The sequence below is a fragment of the Dasypus novemcinctus genome, chromosome 26 (genome assembly GCF_030445035.2).
Source record: "Dasypus novemcinctus isolate mDasNov1 chromosome 26, mDasNov1.1.hap2, whole genome shotgun sequence".
NCBI lineage: Eukaryota > Metazoa > Chordata > Mammalia > Cingulata > Dasypodidae > Dasypus > Dasypus novemcinctus.
The window spans coordinates 40,263,264-40,289,383 of record NC_080698.1 but is presented as its reverse complement, the minus strand read 5'-3'; the positions used below and the strand labels follow the sequence as shown (position 1 = coordinate 40,289,383).

Sequence of the window (26,120 nt, the reverse complement as noted above, 5' to 3'; positions counted from 1 at the left end):
CCTATTGGATGTTTCATGCATATGGTTTTCTAATTCACTAATTTAGAGCTTTATCTTTTTTCCTTCCATTTCCTTTAGGTTTGTTTCGTGTTCTCATTTAATCTCATCATGTGAATACTTACTACATTGATTTCCAACATTTCTTGCTTAAATATTAATTCAATACTAATTTGATTCAGAATATACTTTTCATAAATTTGGTTAAGTATAAAGTTTCATTTCTTTAATTTGTAAACTATCTATAAATATGATTTTGATTTCTTCTACGACCTAGTAGATAACAGAAAATTGATTTGAAATTTTCATGGGTTGAGGTTTTTAAAAATTTGTTTATTGCTGTAGTTGCATAAAATTATGACTAATTTCTAGTTTAAGTGCATTTTGGCAGAAAACAAGGCCTGGCCTATACACTTTCAACATCGATTAATTTTTTTCATTGCTTAATAAATAATGAGTTAAAAGAATCATTACATGGACACGTGAAATGAAAGTACATAAATATATATGTTTACATATAAATTCAATCTTAATTTTTCAAATCCTTCATATCTTTATTTTTATTTACTTGGTATACTAAGTTAAATAACCAATGTGCTATAATAATTTCTCCTTATACTTCTAAATATTTAGCATTATATATTTTCATGCTATGGCTTATAGTATGTCTTCATTGTAGTTTGTGTATTTTAATAATAAAAAATTACCTTTACCCAATTTAATATTTTTGCATTTGAATAACAGTTGGTCTGAAACTAATAATCCTCTCTTCCTTTCTTTTCAAATTATATTTTGTTAGAATAGAGAGTTCATTTTAAAATAAATGTCATCATGCTATAGTTAGAGCATACAGATTTTAAATTCAATCTGAGATTCTTAGGTTTAATATGGAAGTTAAATCTATCTATATTTTCTGTAATAAGGTATATACTCTTACATCTGTCATCGTTTTTGCAGGCTATTTCTTTAATGCTCTTTTCCTAATCTTTATTTTTTGTCTTTGGTTAAATAAATGACAACTTCTTTGATTTTATTGCCTCCAGCAACTTGGAAGGTACATGTCCTATTTTTATTCTACCTAGATCTATGTTTCCTCTAATTATTAAATAAAAAATACCGTAACTTTTGACTTTTTCAAAAATGAGAAAATACAACATGCTTTTACTATTAAAATGATGATGTATACAAGAATGGTAAGTATTTGTAGTAAAGAATTAACCAAACCCAAAGAGAGGTCTCGCCTTTGCTAGGCTCCAGAGAGGTGATCCCTAAGTCCTTAGGTTATCCCACATGATAACACTGTCTTTGTTTACCTGGTGGTGGTCTTGGACCATACCAGATAGTTTAACAATTCAATTTATGGAGGCTTTGGACTATGCAGTGTCAGCTTGACCTGTGGAGAAACTGGAGATGCAGAAAAAACTCAGGATACCAAGGCTCAGGTGAGCTTTCATGGCTGACAATATTCTTATGAATTGTCACACACTGTTGCCAGGAAAAGTTAGTGTTATCCATGCCTCCACTGGGAAAGGACAACTGAAAGCTCCATTTATGGAACCCTTCTAGACTCTGCCCCATGTACCTCTTTCCTTGGCTGATTTTAATCTATGTCCTTTCACTGTAATAAACCATAACTTCAAGTATAACAGCTTTCAGTGAGTTCTGTGAGTCCTTCCAGGGAATTATCAAACTCAGGGGTGTTATTAGGGTCCCCTGAACTCTGCAGTTGGTGTCAGAATCAAGGGTGGTCTTGGGAACTTCCTAACTCTGCATATGCCATCATCTTAAATAATAAAATACTATGCATGTGCTGATCAAATGCTCTATTAATTATGTCAATTATGGATAGATTGAAAGTTCACTCCCCAATTTCCATGTTTAGGAAGCTTTCTGATCATTATGCTTTCTTTTTATATTCTTTACAAAATTTATTTAGTTCAACATTCTTATCACTAATTCAATCTTCTACAATGTTCATTTGGCTTTTTACTGAGTCTTTATTGCAGACTTTAATTTCTTCTTCATTTCTAATCCTTGCCAGTTCCATTTAAATCTCAATCTGTATCACAGGCAGCTCCCTTTTCGCATTTTCACATAAGCATCTTTTTTTCCCCATAGGATCATTATTTTCTTGTACTTGACTGAAAGCACAACAGAGATATATCTTTAATGCATCCTTCTATTTTCTTAAGGTGTTCTCTGCACATGCATTTTTTTGTTTTATTTTATTTGGTATGGCTTCCACTCCCTCCCACCCTTCCGCTATTTGTCACCAAGTATTTCCTTCATTCATCATGACTGAATAGTTTTTTATTTAACTCTGTTTACTAATATCCATTGTGATTCTACCCAGGTCTTAGGTTCACCATCCAAAAATGGGTACAATCCTTTATTTCCTCAAACTGACCACATGGGGCTTCTCAGAATCCCAGTATCAGATCTTAAGATAATTCCAGCCATTTTCCCTTCCCAAGTTACTGTTGTCTGGCTATCATTGATTTAGTATATTTCTGAGGAACTGAGATAGAACTTTCTCTTGCTTCAGTTACCACCTTCAGAGGGAACTGATATTACCTTCTTCCTGTGTTTATATCTAATATGCCACTGTAGTCTCTTTCTGTACAATTAGTTGGTATTTCTGATTTCCTAGTAACTTTAGGGGAAAAAAGAAAAGATAGTATATGGTATTTGTGTGTGGAAGAGCAGGTAAATGTTGTAGGACATCTCCTCTGGATTCATCAGAAAAAAAAAATGCTTCCTTTTAATAAAAGGATGGATAGCAGAATTTTTAATTAGAAGTCCAGATTTGATGTATATTTGATACAGTGATACAAAGTGGGTATTACTGGAAGCTTTTACAGATACCCTTTCCAATTTCCTTATTAAATTAGCTATTTAGCTATGAGTTTCTTCAATACAGCCCATCTGGGGTGTAATTATAGGTAATTCTTCAAATCCATTTTTGGTGAGTTTTTGATGGTTACACTCTGCTGCTATACTATTAGCTCTTTGCTTCTTTCTTTGATTTTCATAGAAAGATGGATAATAATAAGTTAGCCTTGGCTGCCCAGAAGTTACTTAACACCACCATCTCACCTGGTCGCCCACTACTGCTTAAAACATTTTTTCAGCAATTTTTAATTTTTTAAAGATAAACACTCAAAACTTTTAACATTATCTCAGAGCTTTGGCCTCTGCCTCATCTGTGGACTCATTCTACTGTCCCTGCCACTCTTGCGGGTCCCAGACCACTATTTTTGTCTCATGGCCATGTAGCCTCCCCACTCCTGGCTTATGAATTATTATTCTATCTATAATATTCCTTCACTCATACAGAGCTAAGCTCCAGAGCTACTTCTTCAAGGAAGCTTTCTCTGACTCTACAATCAATATCCTTTTCTTTTTAATACAATTATTGAACCCCAATCTTCCCCAATCACAACCAAGAGCACACACTTCAGGGTGTTAATTTGCCTAAACACTTACTCCCTGTAATATCTGTAAGGGAGTATTGCCTGGTGGGAGAAGCCTTTCTATTTCTGCTCACGTCTGTGTCTTTTGTGACTACTGTAAGGCTTGGCCTCTGACAGGTTCTGCCAAAGTGCCTAATTTTTACTTTTAAAAAGACTCTGTTCTCTTCAGCTTAGGCATCCTAATTTACATGCTCCATTAGAACCCCACTATAATCTTATTCATCATAACAGTTTCCACGAAAGTAAACTGGAACTGTGTGTTTATTTGGAGGGCTTGTTGGAAGATCTACTTGTCAAATTTGCGATGTAGCAGGATTCAGAGAAGATAGTATAAGAATAGATTTCTTATATTTAGCTGTTGTTTTCAGAGGTGTATCATAGCTACCTCATCTTGCAATTCAGTGGGAACCACGAAAGGGAAAACAATAATACTTAAATCACCTACTTTTTGTGTTTTAAATCTTAAGTAATCTTTCAAAAAGGCCAATCTGAGTTTCCTTGGCACAATAAGAACATCATGGGGGTGGGGAGTGGGTTATATGGGAACCTCTTATGTTTTTTTAATGTAACGTTCTGTGTGATCTATCAACTTAAATTTTTTAAAATGTGTTAAAAAACAAACAAACAAAAAAAAAAAACACAAAGAAACGGGCTTCAAACACCTACAAACAGAAGTATCTTGGCATTTCTTTAGGCGTTCCCTAGTGCATATGCTGGTTTGAGGGATGGAGAAAGTACGTACATTCTAAATTATTTCACTAAGTAGAGATTCTCCAAATATTTCTGAAATGCTACATTATCAACTGCAACTATCTTTCCAGCTGTGGCTGCCATATGGATATAGGAACTCCTGTGGAGTGTTGTTATAACACAACTCCTTTCCAGGGGTTAACTTTGACAGTTAAGATTATGATAATGTGTTAACCTGCAACCAGCTGATGTGAGAAAAATGGGGTATGTTACAGCTAGAGATGGGAAGAGCTTTATTGGCTGAGCACAAAACAAAACAGCTGTTCATTGTTTTGTTAGCAGCCAGCGTCTACCCAAGACATCATGAACATTCTCCTAAATGTTTTCTGTATTAAAGTTTGACATTTCTTTTGGTTCATGTTGCAGGCAGAGTTGACCTCTTTGTAAAACGATTACTACTACACTTGTAATTTTATTTGACATTTCTTCTATCTGTCTATAAACACCAAAAATCACTAGTTAATATGGTTAACTCAAATCACCTGGATGGGTTTAAAAAGTTTCTTATCCATACTGTTTGTCCTTAAGGAAAATTTAGTCACTTAATTAAACCATTTCTTTTAAAATTAGTATTCTGATATTATATAGCGCGTATTCGTTTGGATGTGAATGTGAACTTCACTTGCCCAAATGCATAGTTTCTTCTGGTCTTTGATTTGGCCTTCTCCAGGTATTTTCTTCTTAAATGTCTGAAAACTAAACTGACCAGGTTAAAAAAAATCAGAATAATGGTCAACTTCTTACTTATAATTTAAGAATAGGATCAAGATTCCTGATAGAAGTGCATATTCCATAATTTTGCATTCGATTTTTGAAGTCCCAACCACAGTCTACTTCCAAATTTCCAGGATTTAGCCAGCATTGCTTCATTCTCTGTATTGCACCATTATCCTGCTTAATTCAACGTAACATCATGATGCACTGACCTGACAAAATACCGATTTGTTGCTGAAAATGTATCCAAACTGCTGCTCATTTCTTTTAAAGCTGAAAAGAAGAGATTCATTGGGTATATTTCCAGTGGGCATTAAAACAAGGATGCTTCCCATATATCCTGCAGTGATTGTCTGCTGGATTATTTATGAAATGCTCAGCCAGGTTCATGTTGTTGAAAGATCAGTGTTGATCATTTATTCTGTTCTGGCTGGTATATCCCTGGAAGTACTCTAACGGATATGTAATGTGTTTTTCACAACTCGAGACTCTTCATGTCCCAACACATGCAACTGTGTTCCAATACAATATCATCCTTCACTGCTTTCTGGGACAGGACAACTCCAAAAGAGAAAGCTCTGCATGCAGTTGAGTTTTGTTGAATGACAGCAGTTTGTAGATCATTCAGCTTTGTGGATCAGATCTCACTTTCCAAACGTCATTTCCTTTTGGTGCTAATGTGTTTGGCTCTACACTGACTGATCAGTGAGCCTCCCTCTGATTCTTCGGATGTTTAAAAAGAAAATAGAGATGTCCCCATCTTGATTTTAAACTTATATATCCACAAAACACTTATATCTTGACTAACATTAAAATAAGGAGGGAGTAACTACCAGGAGAGAAGCCAGGTAATTAAAGCCATCATTAGTTAAGTAAAATTACTGGTTTTTGCCAAAAAAAGAACAGGGAAATATTTGGACAAAAGCAAAGGAGGAAAAAAGAAAAGACAAAAAGAATTTCCTAAAATTTATTTCTGCTAATTTTTTTAATACTAAATGATTCTCTTTAGGCTACTGTACAAAAAGAAACTCAATGAACTACTATTAAGTAGCTGAGTCTATTTCTAAGGGCTATTGACTGGGACTTGCCATAGCTATAAAAAGCACTTAAACATCTCTCTTACCAGAACTAAAAAGAGAGGTAAGGTAGAACACATATAACTACAACTCCCAGGGAACTCTCTTTAGCAACCAGACCAGCAATTCTCCTACACTGGTTAATATAAGAAACTGGGGACTCAGCTATAAGAGGTCTAGAAATATTCTCTGTCCAGGGAAAGCTTGCTACTTATATAAAGCCATTTTTTTCCTACTCCTAAGAGTTGACATCTAGGCATTCAAAAGTGTAGTCATGAAATATTCAAATTGTCTTAAAGAGGACTGACAGCAAAATTCAAAGGCAAAAAATATGTCTGTAGCATCACAGAATACACTTAGCCAATTTAGGAGATAACTGACATCAGAAATATTCACTTCAATTCGTCCTGCCATGTCTGGTAAGGGGGAAAACAAGTCACTCTTCCAGACACGCAAGGTCCAGTTCTTCCCTTTGCTTTCCTTGATGATTCTTTGAGCTAAATCGGGGGTTCTTAACCTGGGGTCCACAGACCCCTTTCAGGAGGTCTGTTAGCTTGAATTGGACAAAAAAACTTTATCTTCTCTGATTTCTAACTGAAACCTAGCATTTCCTTCATTTATGAATGTATGCAATAAATTGCAGTGTATTCTGTAGTTTATACCTGACTGCAAAGGGGTCTGTGGTACAAAAACAGTTAAGAAACCCTGAGGCTAAATGATCTCATGGCTGAGAGAAATGGAGCCTGCCCTGGGAAGGACAAATACTCCCAATGACCTATCCTCCCAAATAATGGAATGTCCCACCATGTCATATGGCTCAGACAGTTTATAACAAGTCATTTCTGATGGATGTGGCTCTTTTTCTGCTCACTGGGTGAAAAAAGAGGCTTAATATATGGATAAAAATATCACCTTACTAACTGTTTCACATCATTCTATACTGATTAAGTCACTGATGTGCTATGCTGGTTGCTGGTTGGCAAAGAGCGAAGAGAAAAAATGGCTCATTCTATTAAGAATCTAGGCTCGTATCTTTCAAAGGAAGATGGTAGTGGCGAGAAGCACCAAATAAGATTGCCTTAATAATACTTAATACCCAAGAGGAAAAAAAAGGATACCTACTAGCTTATGATGTTGATTAACAAATTGCTAACTAAATGTTTGCCTTTCCTCATTGAATTGCAGTTGATGCTCATTTAATTGAACATATAAACTTTCTCAGCTTAGAAATGAAACTCAGAAGGCATTTTCCATAGAAATAATGTGATAAAAGGTAGTTTAACTCAAGTTTGTCTGACCCACACATTCTTGAGAATGATATAGTTGTTTTATTTTGATGCTGCCCCCAAACAAGATTGCACCATTATTTCCTAATATTCTAACTCCAGATGGTAAGAACCCACTTTTTGCTTTCAATCACAGAACCTCTTCTGAATTAATGGTTTCCATTTAGGTCAGTCTTAACCTACTGGAGACTGTGGCTTTTAAATGATTTGCAGGAGATGAGGCATCAAGACCATAAGTCACTTATCAGGTGACACGAAATGGGCATCAAGGGGCAACTACCTTAGTGGTGACCAGTCAACAAGGACTCAGGATCCTGAGACCATTGCTTATCATTTATTACGTGTTTTTAAAACCAAGACTTTATTTGGGTCACCTTTCTGTACTCGACAGGCACAGAGTGAGATGACTAAAGTGGAATGACTTCCTTCTCATCTACATGGTCAACTATATTCCTACTAAGATCAGAAAATGATATAGTAACTCATCACTGATAGTGGTATTCTTCTTATGGCTCTTCATGAGAATTAAGTGACTGATGATTTAAAATATCTCAATTATCTTTTTACTGTCATATAAAATAACTTACAGACTGTATTTTTCAGTCTATTAAAAAGTCCAGGATTATTTCAGCAATATTTTTAAAATCCTGGTCCCGCTTAGGTTGACTTAATGCTTCATTTCATCTAAGGAAATGAAATGGAGCATAGGCACATACTGTCAACACCAAACAGAAAATGCAAGCATAACTATTACATAGGGTTTGGAGGAGGACAAGATTGTTGGAGTAAGGTTAACTACCATTTTGTCTTTAAGAAGCAATTTTTAAATGTTAGAAGAATAGCTAAATGGGCACTTCAATCAGTTTAAAAAAGCTACAATGCTAGGGCATGACCTGCTTTTATTAATAATAGGTAGAAATTCAATATGATTCTCTTAGTAGATATATTGGAAAAAATATTTGCCTACTTAAAATTTGTTAAACGAAGGTACATCCAGACAAACAGTTTTCTGATTTAACTCTGACTTCAAGTTTAAGCAAATGAAAATAATCAAACTAAGTTTAGTTAATAAAATCAGGAGTGATTATAAATTTAATTATGCAAATTGCTGCCACATGTATTACGTCTCTTGATTCTTACAGCACATTTGAATCATTTCCAGCACAAAGGTAAATTTCCAGTTGGCTGGCATATTTTGTGAGGATTTGGGTATTATGCTGGGAACCAGGATTTGGGGATGGAGAGGGAGCCCAAAACGTCCAAGAGAGAAAAATAGAAGGAATATGCTGGAAGTGGAGGGAGTGCTTCCAGAGAAAGGTGACCAGTTCTCCAAATCATGCATGGAAAACCTGGTACTTATCCAGGCTGATATTAGTATCTGAGGGGATTTGACATGATAGGTAGGGCCCAGTAACTAGATTTCCTAGACATCAGCATGAAGGTACATGCCAAAGGCTGGCATGTTATGCATTGAGGCTTGGAGTTGGGATAAATGGTTTATCTTTGGGTGTGGCAGAAGACAAAGGCTGAGCTAGTATCTGGACTATAGTGACAAGGGTTGGTATTTGGAGCAAGCCTCCAGTTTGGTAAGGGTTATGGGAATGAGGCATGTGGTGGCCTCTGGGTTACAATGTTGATGTCTTAAGGGTTATTCTGGGCATAGAGCATGTCCATTTTAGTACAGAAGGATTAATCTTGGCCCAATGACCTGTAAGCATAGTTTGGACTAATTAAACTCGGTGAGCCTGAAACTGAAGGTGAACTCTTGATAGCTGAGAAGTTGTGGGAAGGTAGAAATATATGACAGATGAGGAAGTAGGGCTCAGAAAAATTACATAATTGTCTCAAAACCACACAGTAGGTTGATAGGAGAGCTTGGATGACAACACGGGTGTCCTAGTGTCATGCTTTTGCCTTGCCTTGCCTTAGAGTAAATACAAAAGCTGAAATAATCATGCTGTGGGATGGTGTGCATGGTACCTTTTTAGGATCTCTTGATAATCTGGCTTGGGGTACAGAGAACCACTGACATGGCATAGAGAGTACAGCACTTAGGTCCACTGTTTAGAAGAAAAGGGAGGATTCTAGACAAAGTTAACTCTTGGTTCTGCCATTGATCATTATGTAACGCTGTGTAATCTCTTTGCTTTGATTTCCTTATCTATAAAACCCATGCTCTTACTTCTCTTATAGGGTTATTATGAGGCTCAAAAGATATCACAATGTAGATCGTAACACTATAAACACAATTATAACTCTATAGGTGATCTAAGGTCCCTGGGTCTGATGCTGTGCAAATGAAAACCACTTTTAATGGGTTGTGTGCTCTAAATTCTGTGTAAAAGCACCTAACAATGACAATTCTAGCTAGCTTCTCTAAAATTCATAATAATGAATATAACCTGTAGTGGTCTGAAGTTGCATGTACCTCCAAAAACCATGTTCTTAAATCTAATCTACTCCTGTGGGTATGGACCCAGTGCAAATTGGGCCTTCTGATGAGGCTACTTCAGTTCAGATGTGTCCCACATAATCAGGCTCAGTCTTTATCCTATTACTGGCATCCTTTATAAATGAAATGAATAGAGAGAGGGAGAGAAAAGCCATAGAAGCAAGATGCTGAAATCAACAAAGCTGAGAAGAGAAGGGAGAGTCAAGCAGATGCTGCCATGTCCTTGCCATGTGGCAGAGGAGCCAAGGATCACGGGCAGTGGTCTTCTGAAAGAAAGCATCACCTTGATGATGCCTTACTTCAGAATTTTCTGAGCCTTAAAAGTGTAAGCTACTAAATTCTCATTTTTCAAGCAGAACCATTTCATCGTATTTGCTTTGAGCAGCCTAGGAAACTAAAACATAATCTCAGAACAGAGTCAGGCAGGTTATATTTTACTCTTTAGGAAGTCATATTTTCACTAATGTAGTAAGAGATGGCTACATGTAAAATCCCACTTCTGAATATGAAACCTGAGAAAAAGCCAGTCTTAGTTGTTCATTTCCCTTTTCAACAAAACAACTTCAAAGGTAAAGACTGAGGTGAATATATTTTATTTTAAGGTATCTTAAATATAAGTTTGACATAAGAAATGCTCAACTTTCTGCTTGGGTGATGTGAAAATCAAAACACTCCATCTCAGCAGGTGTGGACTGCTGGTTTTGTAGAGGCGATCAAAGTGGGTGGATCTTAAATCTGGCACTGTCTCAGAGTCAACGAGGCTTTTTGAAAGCAATAGTTATGGGAACCCCATGGCAGATTTATAGAATCAGAATACCCCTGGAAAAGGCTGGGCATCTATGGCTTTAACAAGCTTACCCAGTGACTCTCAAGCAGCTTGCCCGTCGCTGGCCAGAGGTGGTTTGTAGGTATATGCGTGTGTGCACATTTATGTGTATACACAGATCTAGTTCAGCACTTTCCAAACTTTAATACGCCAATGAGTCACCTGGGGAACTTGTTAAAAATCAAATTCTGATTCAATAGGCCCAGTGGGTGCCCTGAAATTCTACCTTTCTAACAGGTAGAGGCCGCTTGTCCACAGACCACACTTTGAGTAGTGAGGCCCATATGAAAGGAAGGTTTGAGCTAAAACCTCTCCTGATGAACAGTTTGTGAGGATTTGAAAGGCAAATAACCTGTCAATTTTAGTATATTGGAGGAAGGAACTTAAGATATTCTAGTTCTATTCCTGTTCAGTTAGAGCTTGGTTAGAGTTCAAGAATCTTTATGACCCAGAGCTGGTAGAAAGCAAGGTGAAATTGTTGGACCTCAATAATCTCTGTTTCTATTAGAAAGAGGGATCAAGGACAACCAGAGTTCATCAGGGTGATTTCTATTTTTTGGTATTGGTGTCAAGATTTAATAGTAAAATCTATGCAACAAGATCACATCTGCATCAGTAAATATAAACAAAGAGACCACAAAGATGCTCCACGTGGTGACTGGGAGAGCCCTGGAAATACCTGCTGACTGAAACGCTTTTCAAAATAGATTAATTGCTGCTCACTTTTATCTTACCCTACGGAGGTCTGATACTGTACAGCTTTTGAAATTGGATGTACAGCATCCCTTACAATGGATTTCACACCATTACTCAGTATCCCACTGATATAATAAAAGGCTGACTCATTTCCTTCCCTGGCATGATCTGTTACAATTGGAACTGGGATACCATATGCTGGGATGAAAATGTTCAGGGAGTCCAGTAGGTCATGGTGATTCTGCCAGCATTAAGGTGATACACAGCCTGGAAAAGCAATGAAACAATCACTGCTGTACAGTTCACATTGGAAAGGTTTTAGGTAATTGGGGAGGGGTTTCATCATATAATCATTGACTCCACTGCCCCAAAATGATGAATGTCTGAGATGTTCCTCTTACAACCTTGAAGATCCTCATTTTGGTTTTCTTCCAAATTTCCTTGCCTTGACTGCTTTGCCTACAGGGTTACTGGGCATACGGTGTCTATTAGAGCCATAATGAGGATATTTATTTCCTTGTCTCTCACCATCAAGGCTGTCAGGAATGTCAGCACAGCTCAAGGAACTGGATGTCGGAGCTGCTGACTGCTGCCAGTGGAGACAAGCACATTTCAGTTGATGTCTACAGAAATGTTTAATATATTTCTCTGTGGGAAGGGGATAGTATTCAGGTACTTTATTGTGTGCAGCACAGCATCACTTCATGTTCTGCCTTTCCCAAAGATATCATTATATCAGGGAGTGCTGTTTTTTTCCTTAATATACCTACAAGATTAATTTTTAGACTTGCTGCCATGTTATGAAAGCTTAGTGCTGTGAAGGCAGCCTGCAGAAGAAATTAGCAAAATGTCCGATTCTTATTTTCATCAGATTTCACATTAAGAAGAGAAATGTTAGTCTGAGTGAACTTGATCTTAACCTAAATATACATCCCCAGCTGAGTTGTTTCCTGGTATAAAGGATAGGTACTAAAAATACACATATACTTGATAAAGAAGGTACTTAGTCTTTATTAAAGAGTTATATTTCTGTAATAATGGAACTTAAAGGGATCTGAGAGATTTCCCTTTTCAGTTAAGAAGTCTGAGGCACAGAAAACTTGAAGATATTTGTCCAATACCAAGTAGTGATTCAAAACAGAGGCAAGACTGGATCTCACATTCCAGAGTCCAAATTTAGTTTTCCAGATTCTACCTTTAAGGAAAAATGATGTCCTAAAGAATGATCCTGTTTCCCACAACATACACCGCTAAATTCAAATCTAGTCTCTTTTCCAGTTCTCGAAATACAGAACATCTAACAATTCCAAGGTTTAATCCAGATGTCAATGAGTGCTTGCCTCAGCCACCCTGCATGCACCCTTATACTGCTTGAGTTGCAAACTTTTAGCTATTTTGCTCATTGTTATTCCCTGCTGGAAAACTTAGCTCAAACATTTGATAAGTTAAGAGTTATTAGCTTTAGAATATAGGACAAAAAAAAAAAAAAAGGGGTATTTTCAATTCCCCCCCACCCCCTCAAAAAATTACTGCTTTAATCCTGTTTAAAGCCAAATAGAAAATTATGGAAAATAAAAAGTTTAGCAGATATTAAACTAAACCTTAGCCTGAATTTCCAAGAATAGAGTTTATCAATCTTGTCATCACAAACCTTAAGGGAATCATAATAAATATCACCACCTATTAAGCCTCCACACTGCTGACCTCTTTATGTGAAGTCATATTTGCCCTTCAGTCAGGAGACTGCTAGCCCTTTCAGCAGACACTGCTAGCTGGCTACACATCAGCTCTCCACCTTCTTTCTTTTTAACAAAATTATGATATTTTTTCAGGGCTATGACATATCCGCTTAAAATATGAACAGAAAACTTGATTTTTCAGTTTCCTTTGCCTCTCGGGGTGATCACTGAAATAGGGGCAAAAGTTGTCAGGCAAAGCAAACCTGTCATAATACAAAGGCAAATTAAAAAGGAGAAAGACATTAGCCTTTTGTCCTTGCCTCCTCCCATTTCTTTCTATCTGGAATGCAGACTCAATACTTTAGTCAGGATGTGCTAGGGACTTCAGAGAATGCTGAGAAAGGGCTTGGGTCTGGGAAGGTATCGTCTAGAAGCTGTGTCAGCTTTAGATTGCAAACCTCTGGACTTACTGCATATGAAAACAACACACTCCAATATATTTAAGCCAGTGTTAGCTAGGTTTCATGCAATTTGCAGCCAAATGCATTCCCAACTGATCGATCCATTACGGGTCTCCACAGACAGACCAGGGGCTTTGGTTCCTGGATCTGATCTCTATGCAGATCAACAAAGAGATGAAATGAAGAGGGGCCATCTTTTTTAACCCAATAAAGTTGCCAGAAGTACTGGCAGTTTTAGCTACATTGCTTTACCAAGAAACAGGATTCTGATTTCAGTTGACTCAGGTGTCTTCTTTCCCCTTGTGCCAGGTAGACAGAAGTGGGGTAGAACATTTGCACAATCTGATATTTTCCTATCCTAATTATGGGCACCATGCACGTTGACTCTTCCTCTACACGGAGGACTTTGGGAATCTCTACAAATGACACTGCCCCCTCAGCTGGTGCCAAGAGGGAGAACATTCCACAAGAAAAATAGCAGTCAGTGAAGTAAGCACATGTCAGTGCATTTATATTTACCTCCAGAATGGGGTGGAGGGCCGCACAGCAGTACCATTCCCTGACCTTGACGGACAGACACCGTGCTTCTAGTTCTTGTTTTAAAATTTTCAAGATCTGTTGGGAGAAATAAAGGGAGAAGGGTTTAAACTTTAAGGTCCTAAGATATTTATGGGCGAATATCAGTATTTCAAAAGAGGACAGTTCTCTGCTGAAAAACAGCCTTTGCAGCATCTGTGAAAGAGCAATTCAGATTGGCTTCCTTTCACATGATATTGTCCTTGTCTTCCTTGACCCTATATCTGTGATATCCAGTAAGATCGTCACTTACCATGAGTAGTTTTTTAAATTCAAATAAATTAGAATTAAATAAAATAAAAAAATTAGTTCCTCAATCACACTAGCCAGATTTCAGGTATTCAATAGGTACATGTGGCTAATGGCTACTGTATTAGCAAAGATATAGAATATTTGCATAATTGTAGATAATATTATTGGTAAGTGCAGCTCTAGATGAAGGAACTGAGACCTGCCAAAGATTTCTCTACAATTAAGTGTCATTGTGAGGATGCAAATTCACATCACAAACCATTCTATTATACGCAATTATATTTATATATCTAGAATCAATCTCTCTCTTTATATGTAGATATGTGCGTATGTATATACACACACCTATACATACAAACACATATATAATTGTTTTGAAGTACTTGTGTGTTTTTAAATATACAGTAGGTACAGTCCTAGGTACTGCTGGAAATAGAAATTTCTCTTCCTACAAGGAGGTCAAGTGTGGTTAGAGAGATTTACAAACCCATTGATCATAATTTGAGACAATAAATAAACAGTTGCAATAAGTTGATGTAAGATGTAAGAAAAATGTTTAATAATGTGGCTGACACATTTTTATTCAATAGGTGGTTTTTCTCCCATTTCTTCCAAATGTGAATCTTCTCAAATATTGGATTTAATAATCTCTTATTTGATTTGAGGATTCTTCTAGCCCAAGTGAGTCTTGAAGGGCTGTGAGTTATCAGGTTACGCGGACTATAGAGCGCTAACATTCATTGACTACTTCTTCTATGTTAGCCATGTGGCAAGGATTTATGATGATTATCTCATTTGTTCCTAACAACAGTTATATGAGTTAAGTACCATTAATGTCCCCATTTCCCAGACTAGAAACAACATGAAATTTGCTTAAGGCTTTGACATTAGCAAGTGATAGAGCTGGCGTGTGAGCCTGGAAAGCCTGCCTGCAGGGACAAAGCTGAATGTTTCCACACTCAAGCTTAGTGTCAGGGAAGGGTCAGCATATTTGAAAAAGTAAACACATAAATGTCTTGATTACCAGCTTCTTATGGAATTAGTCAAATTTTTAAGCTCCTACATTATTGTTTTCAGTACTTAATCACTTATAAAAATTTCATTGAGTGCCATCTGGTTGCCAGCACAGGATGCAAACATTGTGAGAACACATCTTCTTCCCTAAAGGGACTCGAGAGTTCTGAGGACAGGACTGACACATCTAATCATAATAACCCAAAGACTGCCAGAGTTGAGGTATGAAAACGGTACATGGAGGACACAGACATACTCAGCACAATGCTAAACTGTGCTACAATTGCAATTACATTGCTGATGTAATAAACTTCTATTCATTCAATGGATACCAAATGAGGCTGGAACATTTTTTCCCTCTTTTTTTAAAGGGTTGAGAAGACTTCAAAAGGGATTAAACCAGAGCTTTAAAAAATCTTCATAATGGAATATTTTAAATAGACACTCTTTAAATTAATATTTCAAACTAACACTAACCATATAAATAACACTGGACCGGTTTGAATTGTCACTTATTCCGTATACTTAGTTAGGGTAAGTTCTCAAATTTTTGCATGGATAGCCCATCCTGTCTCCATTGATGCATGAAAAATTAAAAGATGACAGATAATAGAGGTCAGGCCATACCTGGGCAAAACCCCGCCACATTCTCTGACTAGTTGAAAAGTATTAAGAAATGGGTGGGAATATGAGAAATATATGCAGCGTTTTTTAACCATTCTTTCTGAGCTTAAAAAACTAGATTCCTTTTTAGTTTATGAATTTGTTCATTCTACAAGAATTGGGTATACAGTACACATCAAAATTAATATGGCATTTGAGAAAATATTTAAAACATTTCTTAGTAGTTTATTCCAAATGGGAGACCTTACCTACTTAGGGAATGGAAGGACTGCATTTGGATAGATCTGAGTTTGAAAACCATCTCTGATAATTATTCGCTGTGCTGACCAGTGGTCTCAATCTTTTCTAGATGAATTTTATTTTTTAAAGATAAACATGGACAAAGGTTAAATGAGATAATATTTGAAACTCAGAAAGCCAATCATAAGGCTTCTCCTACCATGGGGCTGGTACTCATTGTGTATCTGTTCCATCCAATGATGAATGCTGTAATCTAGTGGTACATCATATCCCAATTGTTTCATTTAAAAAAGGGTGCCAAGATAAAGTACTCTAGAGCTTGGCTGTAGATACTAATCATAGGACACAGGGAAGTAGACTTGGCCCAATTGACAGGGCATTGCCTACCACACGGCAGGTCTGCGGTTCAAACCCCAGCCTCCTTGACCTGTGTGGGAGCTAGCCCATGCGCAGTGCTGATGTGTGCAAGGAGTGCCGTGTCACACAGGGATGTCCCCCACATAGGGAAGCCCCATGCACAAGGAGTGCACCCCATAAGGAGAGCTTCCCAGTGCAAAAGAAAGTGCAGCCTGCCCAAGAATGGCACCGCACACACGGAGAGATGACACAACAAGATGACACAACAAAAAGAAACACAGATTCCCGGTGCTGCTGATAAGGACAGAAGCAGTCACAGAAGAACGCACGGTGAATGGATACAGAGGGCGGACAACTGGGGGGGGGGGGGGAGGGAGAGAAATAAATAAATAAATAATCATAAATAATCAAAGGACACAATATTTATGCACATGTTCAGGAAAGTACTCCAGGTCCAAAACTGATCTTTTCAGACATAACTACATATCCCAATCCTAAATATTAGCAGCATAATTTCCAAAACAAAAAACTGTATGTGCGAATAAGTATTTTCTGAAGCTTATAGACACATGACAAGGACTTTCTTAGCAATAGTCCTATATATATATTATTTTATATAGATTCAATTTATCTTCAAATCCTTGGTACTTAGCAATGATCAGTAGCACCAGGCATTACAAGACAGATTATGTTATGCATAATGTTTTATCACTATAACCAACAGAGAGATAGCAATCATAGCACCTATTTACAAAATATATTGGGGTCACACCATGTGCCAAGTATTTTTCTTATACAATCTCATTTAATTCCATTATAGTTTAAATTTCTCGATTTACAGATGAGATAACTGACACTCAGAGAGTAGAATACAAACTCAGTCTGTCTCTCCAAAGTCTCTGCTCTGAAACACTGGAACCTATAGTGCCCCACTGATATCATGAAGCCAGTGAAAAAGAGCATTCAAACTAGTTAGCATCATAAAGACAAAAATGTTCCTCTGAGTGAATATTATGCTCTTCAGGGAATATGCAAGGAGATCCATATTTCAATATACATTATGATGTGTTAATAGATTGGTTCCCAATGTGGGGATTTTAAATATTAGGAGAAAAGGATGAAGTTCAATAAGGAGAAAATTATGAAAAACAACTCTATGAAGAAGCAGGATTTTTGCATTGCTTCCATATCTGAGAAATTATACTTGGGTTGTATTCTTTTTGGCTCTATGCAATTACTAAAGATATGGTTGGAAACACGATATATATATATGCATGTATATTTAATGAGAAATTAATACCCGTGTACTGTGTTTTCTCAAAAGTTTGTTTTTCCAGCTTTGTATATGGTTTTATAACAAGTGATTTGTAGACTTTCTAAAAAGTAAATGTCTATACTTCTTGGTGTTGTTTTCATTCATTGGCATTTTACATGACTTTTTCTAGCAATCATGCTAAGGAATGCAGAATTTTGTGGCAGATGTGTTTTCATATCATATTTGTCTATGAAAACAACTGGCCTTTATTCTCCAATGGAATGTACTATCAGCAGTTTATTTTTAAATGAGACTACAAAACATGCTATAGTATTTAGACTACATAGCTTATTGAGAGCAGAGAGGAAGTTATTTAGCAGTTAAATTTCTTGGGAAGTACAAGTGCACAAAGACCTTAAAGCAGCAATGAGCGATAAATAATAAAAAGCCTTAAAGCAAAACATTTGGAATTCAGACCACAGTGTAAATCGGAGAATTCAGGGAAAAAAATCTCCACTTATTTCTTGGAAAGCTATTAAATATTTAAAGCTGAGAAAGAAAAGAGGTAGCATACAATAAATACCTGGATATAGTCTAGAGAAAACAAAATTGAAAGTGTTTAAGATATGTTTTGGGATGAAATAACAGTAAATAAGAAAGAATAATTTATTTAGGCCATTGTTAAGGATAAACAGGAATTACTGAAATCAGGCACTGAGAGGGACCATCCAGAAGGGAGATATAAGAATGTCTAGAATAATAATGGCCAGGAAAGGTTAATGAGATAATCTATAAAGAGGAGGGAAGAAAGGAAGAAAAAATAATAGAGTAAGCCATTTCAATGCAAGTCAAAAAATACTAATTCACTTTTTTTTGAAAGGCATGGATGGATTTTATTTTTTGTCCTATAGCTACAATTTAATTTGAGGGAAAATATAAGCAACACATAAAAATGCCTATTTCTGCTACCATGTAATATAATTCTCCAGTGTGAATATTGTGATAAGCTAATGAAAACTCCATGCCATCACATATGCTAGGCTTCTCATATAGCTGGTATTTTACAGTTCTTTTTGTTTGTGAAATCTCGACACATGTAAGGTTCTCCTACAACTGACAAAGACCTCAGAGGGTGTATAATTAGCTCACTGATGCTTATTTTCCACACAGGACCTTCAATGTTACAAGTAGAATTACGAAATAACGAAGGCAACGAAACCCCCTTGAGCCTCAGTCAAGTTAGCACAGTGTTTCAAAGAATTCCACGCCACAATAGGTTACATGACAGTGAGACTGTAGTGTCATTTAACTTGCCCAAATTCTCATACCTAATCTTAAACTTCTGATACACAGCATTTTATTAATCCAATTCACTTTTTTCCCAACTTGCCTAGGCCTGGATTCTATTAATTCTCACAGAGGTCTCTCAGAACAAAATATTGTCAGCACCAGCACTAGTTCTCAGCTGCTCAAAATTATGTATAAAGCAATCAATAAGCAAGTCAGTATCAATTTGGAAAAATGGCCAAGCAATACATTTGTTATGAACATGATTTCCGTAATGATGATTGTACCATTTATAAAAAGAGAGAGGTGTTTTTGGAAAGTACCTTTAAAAATGCATTCTCTAGCAGCACATTTTAAATTATCACTTGATACTACCATTTACCCCCTGTGTATGAGTATGTGTGCATTCGCATCTGCATGGTTTCTTGAATTCCAGAAACTTACGTTGAAAATAAATCTAAATTTACAAAACCTTATAAGTTCCAAAGCCACATTTTTGGCATTCTTTCCATTCAGGAAGAAGGAAGAGACCATTAGTGAGACTGGTATGCTTTATGGTGTTTCCCTGTGAGAGAGTATATAGCAAGAGGAAGAAATGCATAATGATTAAACAAACAGGCTTTGGAGTCAGAAGGACCTGAGTATAAACTCAGCATGCTCACTCTTAAGCTTAAGGATGTGGTGTATTACTTAATCTCCTTGAACTTTAGTTTCTTTATCTCTGACACTGGGACAATAATTCCTATCTCTCAGGGCTTTTTGAAGATCAAGGTCATGCATGTAAAGCATTTAACACACTGCCTGGTCCAAAGTCAGTCTTAGTAGCTGGCAGCACCATCATTGACATTTCTGAGCATCAAAGAAATGTCTGCAGAAAATGACCCACTGGGGGAGAGCTACAGAGTCCATACTTCCACCAGATAAAGTAGAATTGTCAAGTCAATCCCACTGTGGGGGAAAAAAAAAAAAGCTGACAAATACATCCTCTTCTGCTTAATTGCGGTTTCAAGTTAAGGCAGGTGCTAAAGTGAACCTGATTCCATTCTTTGTAGTGCATGAACTGTATTTGCTATCTGACTCAAAATTAAGACACACAAACATATATACTAGATTCAGGTAATTCCTAAGAACTTCTTTCTAGGATGAAATGATCTGAGAATCTGTGTTACTTTTTAATGTAAAACTGAAAAATATTATTTTTGTAAAATAGAAATTAATGTTCATGAACCTTCTATGAAGGATGTACATTTAAACAGAAATAAAAAGTGAAAAATTACATTGTTCACTAAATAAATTTATTCATCAGGCTAAAAGTTTTAGAAGTCCAAACTGTATACCAAATGAAAGTAAGATGAATATAAATGTGGATGCACAAAAATAAGTTTATAAATGGAAATTCAAATACATCTCCATATACTAATAATTATAAGATATCGATAGATAGGCATGACATATCTTCCTGTTACTTATGTTATCCATTTTTTCCATTTGTTTATCCAATCTTCAGCAAATATTTTTTAAATTCCTCTTTTGTGCCAAGCATTGGTGTTAGCCATTTTATCTCTCTGATGTTACCCCAATTTGTTGGCAGCCTTAAGTAAGGGACCATATTCTGATCCGTAGGTGCTTGTTTGGCATTGGAAAGTATCTCTTTCCCTGGAGATGTTTATATAGAGAACAAATAGAATCCAAGGCCTTATTAATATTCCTAATTTAATGTCCATTCAATTTACAAATGACTCCTTCACAGAAATGGCTTCCCTCCTTGTTCTTTCCTAGTCCCGGATGTTGCTGCCATGGACATTACAATGAAAAACCCTTAGAGCACTTGAAAAATGAAAAGGAAGAGCAAGGCAAGAGAGCTCTCCAAGGTGCTGATTCTAGCTCTCACAACAGTCTCCCTCCAACTATTTGAATATTTTTTCACCCTCTTTAGTTACACGTGATTAAACTCTATAATTTAGATATCACTTTGGAACTACTGAAATACCATGTTAAACCATAAATATCCAACAAGGAATAGCTAAGAGTGAATTAATCCAATCAGATAGCTTCCTTTTAACAAATAAGAGCAGTTATGGATTTTTTGAATGAGAGTTTTGATTAGCTAAAAAGTAAATAAAGGGAAATTTAATCTATGAAGTAATGGGGAAAGCAAGGTGGGACTAAGAAAACACAAGAAAGTATTAATGACTTACAAATAAGATGAGGAAAGGTATGTATCATCAAAGACAAATTTGTCTAGTGTCAGCAATCCCATATTTAGCAAAATAGGAGGTTAGTTTTCTCGTTCTCTCCTTTCACCACATTACCACATCACCCTATGTTTCCAGGAACAAAAACAAGGCACGGACTAAAAATAGCATAATCAATACTATGTGTTAAGGAGGCTTCTGTGAGCAAGGTTGGCAATTTAACCATCTTCATAAACATTATCTCTTTGGAAAGAAGTATGGCCAGTTCCAACTTGCTTATATAAAGAATACAGTTTCTTACCTTCCATGAACTTACTCATTTAATTTTCATAACAATTCTAAGAGACCCAGCTTTACAGAAGAGAAAATTGACATATGAAATCACAGAGCTGGAATATGGCAGAGTTTGGATTAGAATCCAGATCTTCCTGACCTAGAAACCTATGCATCTGCCATCTATACTATATTGAATCAAAGAACATGCACAAGATCATACTTGATTATCTATTTGAGAATTGCTTACTTTTTCACAGCTCAACTATTATTTTTTGACTTTGTAATAAAATAAAGGTTGCTTTGTTTTCTTTTCCCTGTAAATGCATGACTTTCCTGATAGTTATTTTTATTTCTCATTTTAGTCCTTTCTTTTCTTCATTTCTTTGACATACTCTTTTATTTAGACCTCTGAGCTATTTAAGAAGTCAAAGAACAACTCAATTTAAACTATTTCAGTTTCCCTGTGTGTTCCATAAAAATGTGCAACTACCCAACTCACAGGGTTACTGCCATTAGTGAGACACGACATTGTAAATAATGTTGTTCTCCTTTGGAGACAGGTGCCCTAAATATAAGCTATTATTACCAGCATTTTTTCTCTACAGGAGCTCATCTCTTTTCGCATATCATCCTGACTCAGGAGTGTTAATGGTTAGGCAGCTGCATTCTCTATCTTTGGTTTCATACTTACACAACACAAAGAGAAACAAAGGTTTCAGAAAAGCATTTGGCCTACTAAATTTTGAGAATAAAATATGGACTCTTCACTGTGCTCTATGAAGACCCTTTGGAATCTGGCCCCTGCCTGCATTTCTAGCCCCATCCCCTGCTACTATCCCCTTTACTTATTATACTGTTATAACCATGTTTTGTTCCTTTTTGTCCTTCATATAACCTAAGGCTAAATTTGTCTCCGGATCTTTTTTCCTTTGACTGGAGTGCTCTTTACTCATGTTTTTAGTTTATCATGATCATTCTTCAGGATTTAACTTAAAACCTACCTCATCAGAGCAGTCTTCCCTGAGTGTTTATCTAAAGGGGACCGTCACATAGCTCCAACTACGATCTGGTTTATTGTTCCCCCCTTTCTGAAATAAAAGGTCAATGGGGGCAGGAATCTTTCCAGTCTTTATTAGGTTGTAGCCCAGTGCTCAAAACAATATTTGATACATATGAGATACTTAATATTTCTCAGAGAAGTTGTGAACTTACAAAATAATCATGCACATGTGCAGAATTCCCATACAATAACTCTCCAACAACACATTACATTGTTATGGAACGTTTGTTACAAATTATAAGATAACATCATCAGACTATTACCAATATTTAATTAGTATATTTAAAATCATTGCTCTTTGTTTTGTTCTCCATGCTAGGTGGTAGTCCACAGGACATTTTGGACTAGGGTAAACGTTCTTGATTTCATCCACAAGGCACATTGTTTCCCAACACCTTCCATGCTGTGTATTCAACCACCAGGGATACTCTGGAAGATAACTTTTTAAAAAGTCTCTTATCAAGGGCATTGAGTCACCTACCCACCCTTAAAATGAAATCTCAGAGATACACTAAGATTGGAATGCAATCAGCATATGAAACAAAGTCACTGTTTCTCAAAATAATATACTACCTCCTTTCCCAGGGAAAGCCTGAGAATATGAAAACATGAAACATCATGCAAATTACGTGGGCCAGGGACCCTATTCTGTAAAAGTTTTGCTTTTCAATCTTCATGGCTGATGGAGTGTTGCCCCATCGGTTTCTTTATATTAAAAAAAAAAAAATTGCATGGGATAGTTATCTGCAATCATGGGCTGTTACTATCCAGACAATGGTATATCATACAATTATCTCTTCTTCATCTAGTGTGAGAATTCTATAACTTAATAGACTTATGATCATTATAGTTTTGACAGAAACATGAATCTTCATTGAATTTTTATTTCATAGCCTTTCCTTCTTCCCCCTGGAAATTAAAATGAGCAAGCTGTAATTTATTTTACCAGTCTTCTTTAAAAAAACAGGCAGTCCTAGAGGGCAAATCAGATATATTCAAGTATCACTAGAATAAATATTCTTTGAAGAAAATGCTGAAGAGTCACATATCACTAGGGCATTGTAAAGTAAGCAATATATAGAAAAAAACTTGGGTAGGAATTATTAAATGGAGATATATGGCCAAATGCAATTGAACCCAAGAGAATACACATCTATAAGCCATACCACCGGTCATGAAAAACCTTGGTTTAAAGTAAAAGAAATACCTTCATCTCACACTTTTCACTCTGTTTCTTTTCTTTTGTAAATCTTCCAGGGACACAAGCCTGGGCAACGAGCTCACTGTCAAATTTGCCTAGCACTTAATAGTAGTGGGTACAGCATCGCGGGAAGAAGAGCAGCATCTCATTTCCTGCTCATAAATGATATAAGATAGATGTTCCTGAAGTTAAACTTTGTTTTCATTCTATCAAAAAAATTAAGCATTATTTTCCCAAGCAGCTTGGGAGGAAATTGCACTGATTGTTACTTTAAAAGGAAGTGGCCTTTATCCTGAAACTACGCTCTGCAGACAAGTTTTGCTTTAAAAGTAAATAGAAGTCTTCTCACTACTTACTTGGTTTTGGATTTCTGAAATAATAAAATAGGGATTGGTGACTCATAAAGAAAAATGCCAGTCATGCTTACTATTCATTGCTCCTAAGAAACTGGACATGTTTTGCCACATAGCTATTTTGGGGAAATCAAAGCTGTTAGAAGTAAGAGGCCTATTTAATCACTGGCTGAAAGAGGGCTGTTTCTCTTCCTTTCATACATTCCCTTTCTTTGAGTATAAAACACTTCTTGGGCTACTGGATGCTGAATTTAAGGGCATAAAAAAGTTCTGTATATGTATGAAAATTCCAGATGAAGAGCAGCTGTTATTTATGTTGAATTTAAGTTGCTTCGGCAACTTCAACCATATATTTTTATCTCATTTAATTACAGTTTTGAAAATAAAACCATCATCAAATATACATACATGCTGTGTTTATACGCCATCTATTCAGACTTTGATATGGATGCTGTTTCACTGATTCCTTTTTAGAGTGGAATCTGTGATAGGGCTGCCTTGTGGTAAACCTGTCAGTCTTTAGAAATGCCATCCCTCAAGTCCCTTGCTCTTAAATGCACATACATTAGACACGCACCAATAAGATTCCATTCAGTACTGTTATCAGTTGAATTATGTATCTCCCCCAAAGTCATATTGAAGTGCTAGCTCCCGGGACCTGTGAATGTGACCTTAGTTGGAAATAGGGCCATTGCACATGGAATTAGTTATGTTAAAATGAGATCATTCTGGAGTTGGGGCCCTTAGTCCAGTATGATTGGTGTCTTTATAGGAAGGGGAGAAGAGACACAGTTACAGAGAGAAGACGGCCATGTGAAGATGGAGGAGGCAGAGATTGCAGTGGTATATCTACAGGCTGAAGAACGCCAAGGGATACCAGCAAACACCAGAAGCAGGAGAAGCAAGGAAGGATTCTCTCCTACAGACCTGAGGGGGAGCATGCCCTGTCGATATCTCAAGTTCAGACTTCTAGCCTCTAGAACACTGAGGCAGTAAATGTCTGTTGTTTCAAACCACCCAGTTTGTGGTATTATTTTCATAGCAGCCTTAGAAAACTAACACAGATACTTGCAACATGTCTAGTATGAATACCTAGTAAATGCCAGCCATTGTTTTAAGCACGGAGGATACACCAGTGAAAAAGAAAACAAATATCTCTCTCCTCAAAGAGCTTAATATGGATTAAATATACCCCCAAAAACAAAAACAAAAACCACACACACACAGTATCTTTGAGGGTGATAAGCATTATAGAAAAATCCTAGGGAGACATGGTAGGGAAAGTTGGATTATAAGTTTAAAAGGAGAACGTAATATAAAAGCAGAACATTTTAACTTCCCACCCTACTTCTAAATGTGGGAGAATTTATTCATCCCCCCCCCCCCCGCCCATGCCAACTCGGCTCTTGACCCCCACTGAGACTGCCAAGAAGGGCACAAAGTAATGCTGAGTGGCACAGCAGTTTCAATTTAGTTTTGTACTGCCTTATTTATAACTGAAGTCGAAGTTATCTTAGTTTATGTAACACCGGAGGAAACTGATAAAAAAGTATTCTCATTTTACATTCGGAAGTTTAAAACAGCTCCCCAGCAAAACAAAACTGACGGAACAGGAGACACACCTGGGGAGGCAAACAAATTTCCACTGATTTCCTAAAGGAAGACAATTACCAACCTAGTATTGTGATAATTTACATGTCAGCTTTGGATGGAGTTACCATTTTATGCCTCAGAATTTCCACAGAGCCAGAGAATGTCAGAATTGGGAGGCTCTTACTGTCCATCCTTCAATCTGACTACCCTCTCTTGTCCTTTCTTCTTTCCTTTTATCCATCAGTATTATCAAAGCTGCTATGTGTGGCAAATGTTCTGGGTAATATAAAGGTGAATCAAACATGGTTCCTTACCCACAGATAGGCATATAAATAACTCCACTGCTAGGTATAAAGGAAGTAACTGATGCTGTAAGAATGTTAGAGGGAAACTGTTATGGGATTTGAAAGGAAATACTTAAGGCTGG

General features: G+C 36.6%; 1 protein-coding gene across 18 annotated transcripts in view; it reads right to left on the bottom strand.

Moving 5' to 3' along the window:
• The window catches only part of CNTN4 (contactin 4), a 936,745-nt gene that overhangs the window by 244,331 nt on the left and 666,294 nt on the right, over positions 1-26,120 (bottom strand). For all 18 annotated transcript variants that reach the window (XM_058288376.2, XM_058288377.2, XM_058288387.2 and 15 more), the window contains one exon: positions 13,930-14,025. In XM_058288376.2, the coding sequence (XP_058144359.1) occupies positions 13,930-14,025 (96 nt within the window). The remainder of the gene's footprint in view (positions 1-13,929; positions 14,026-26,120) is intronic.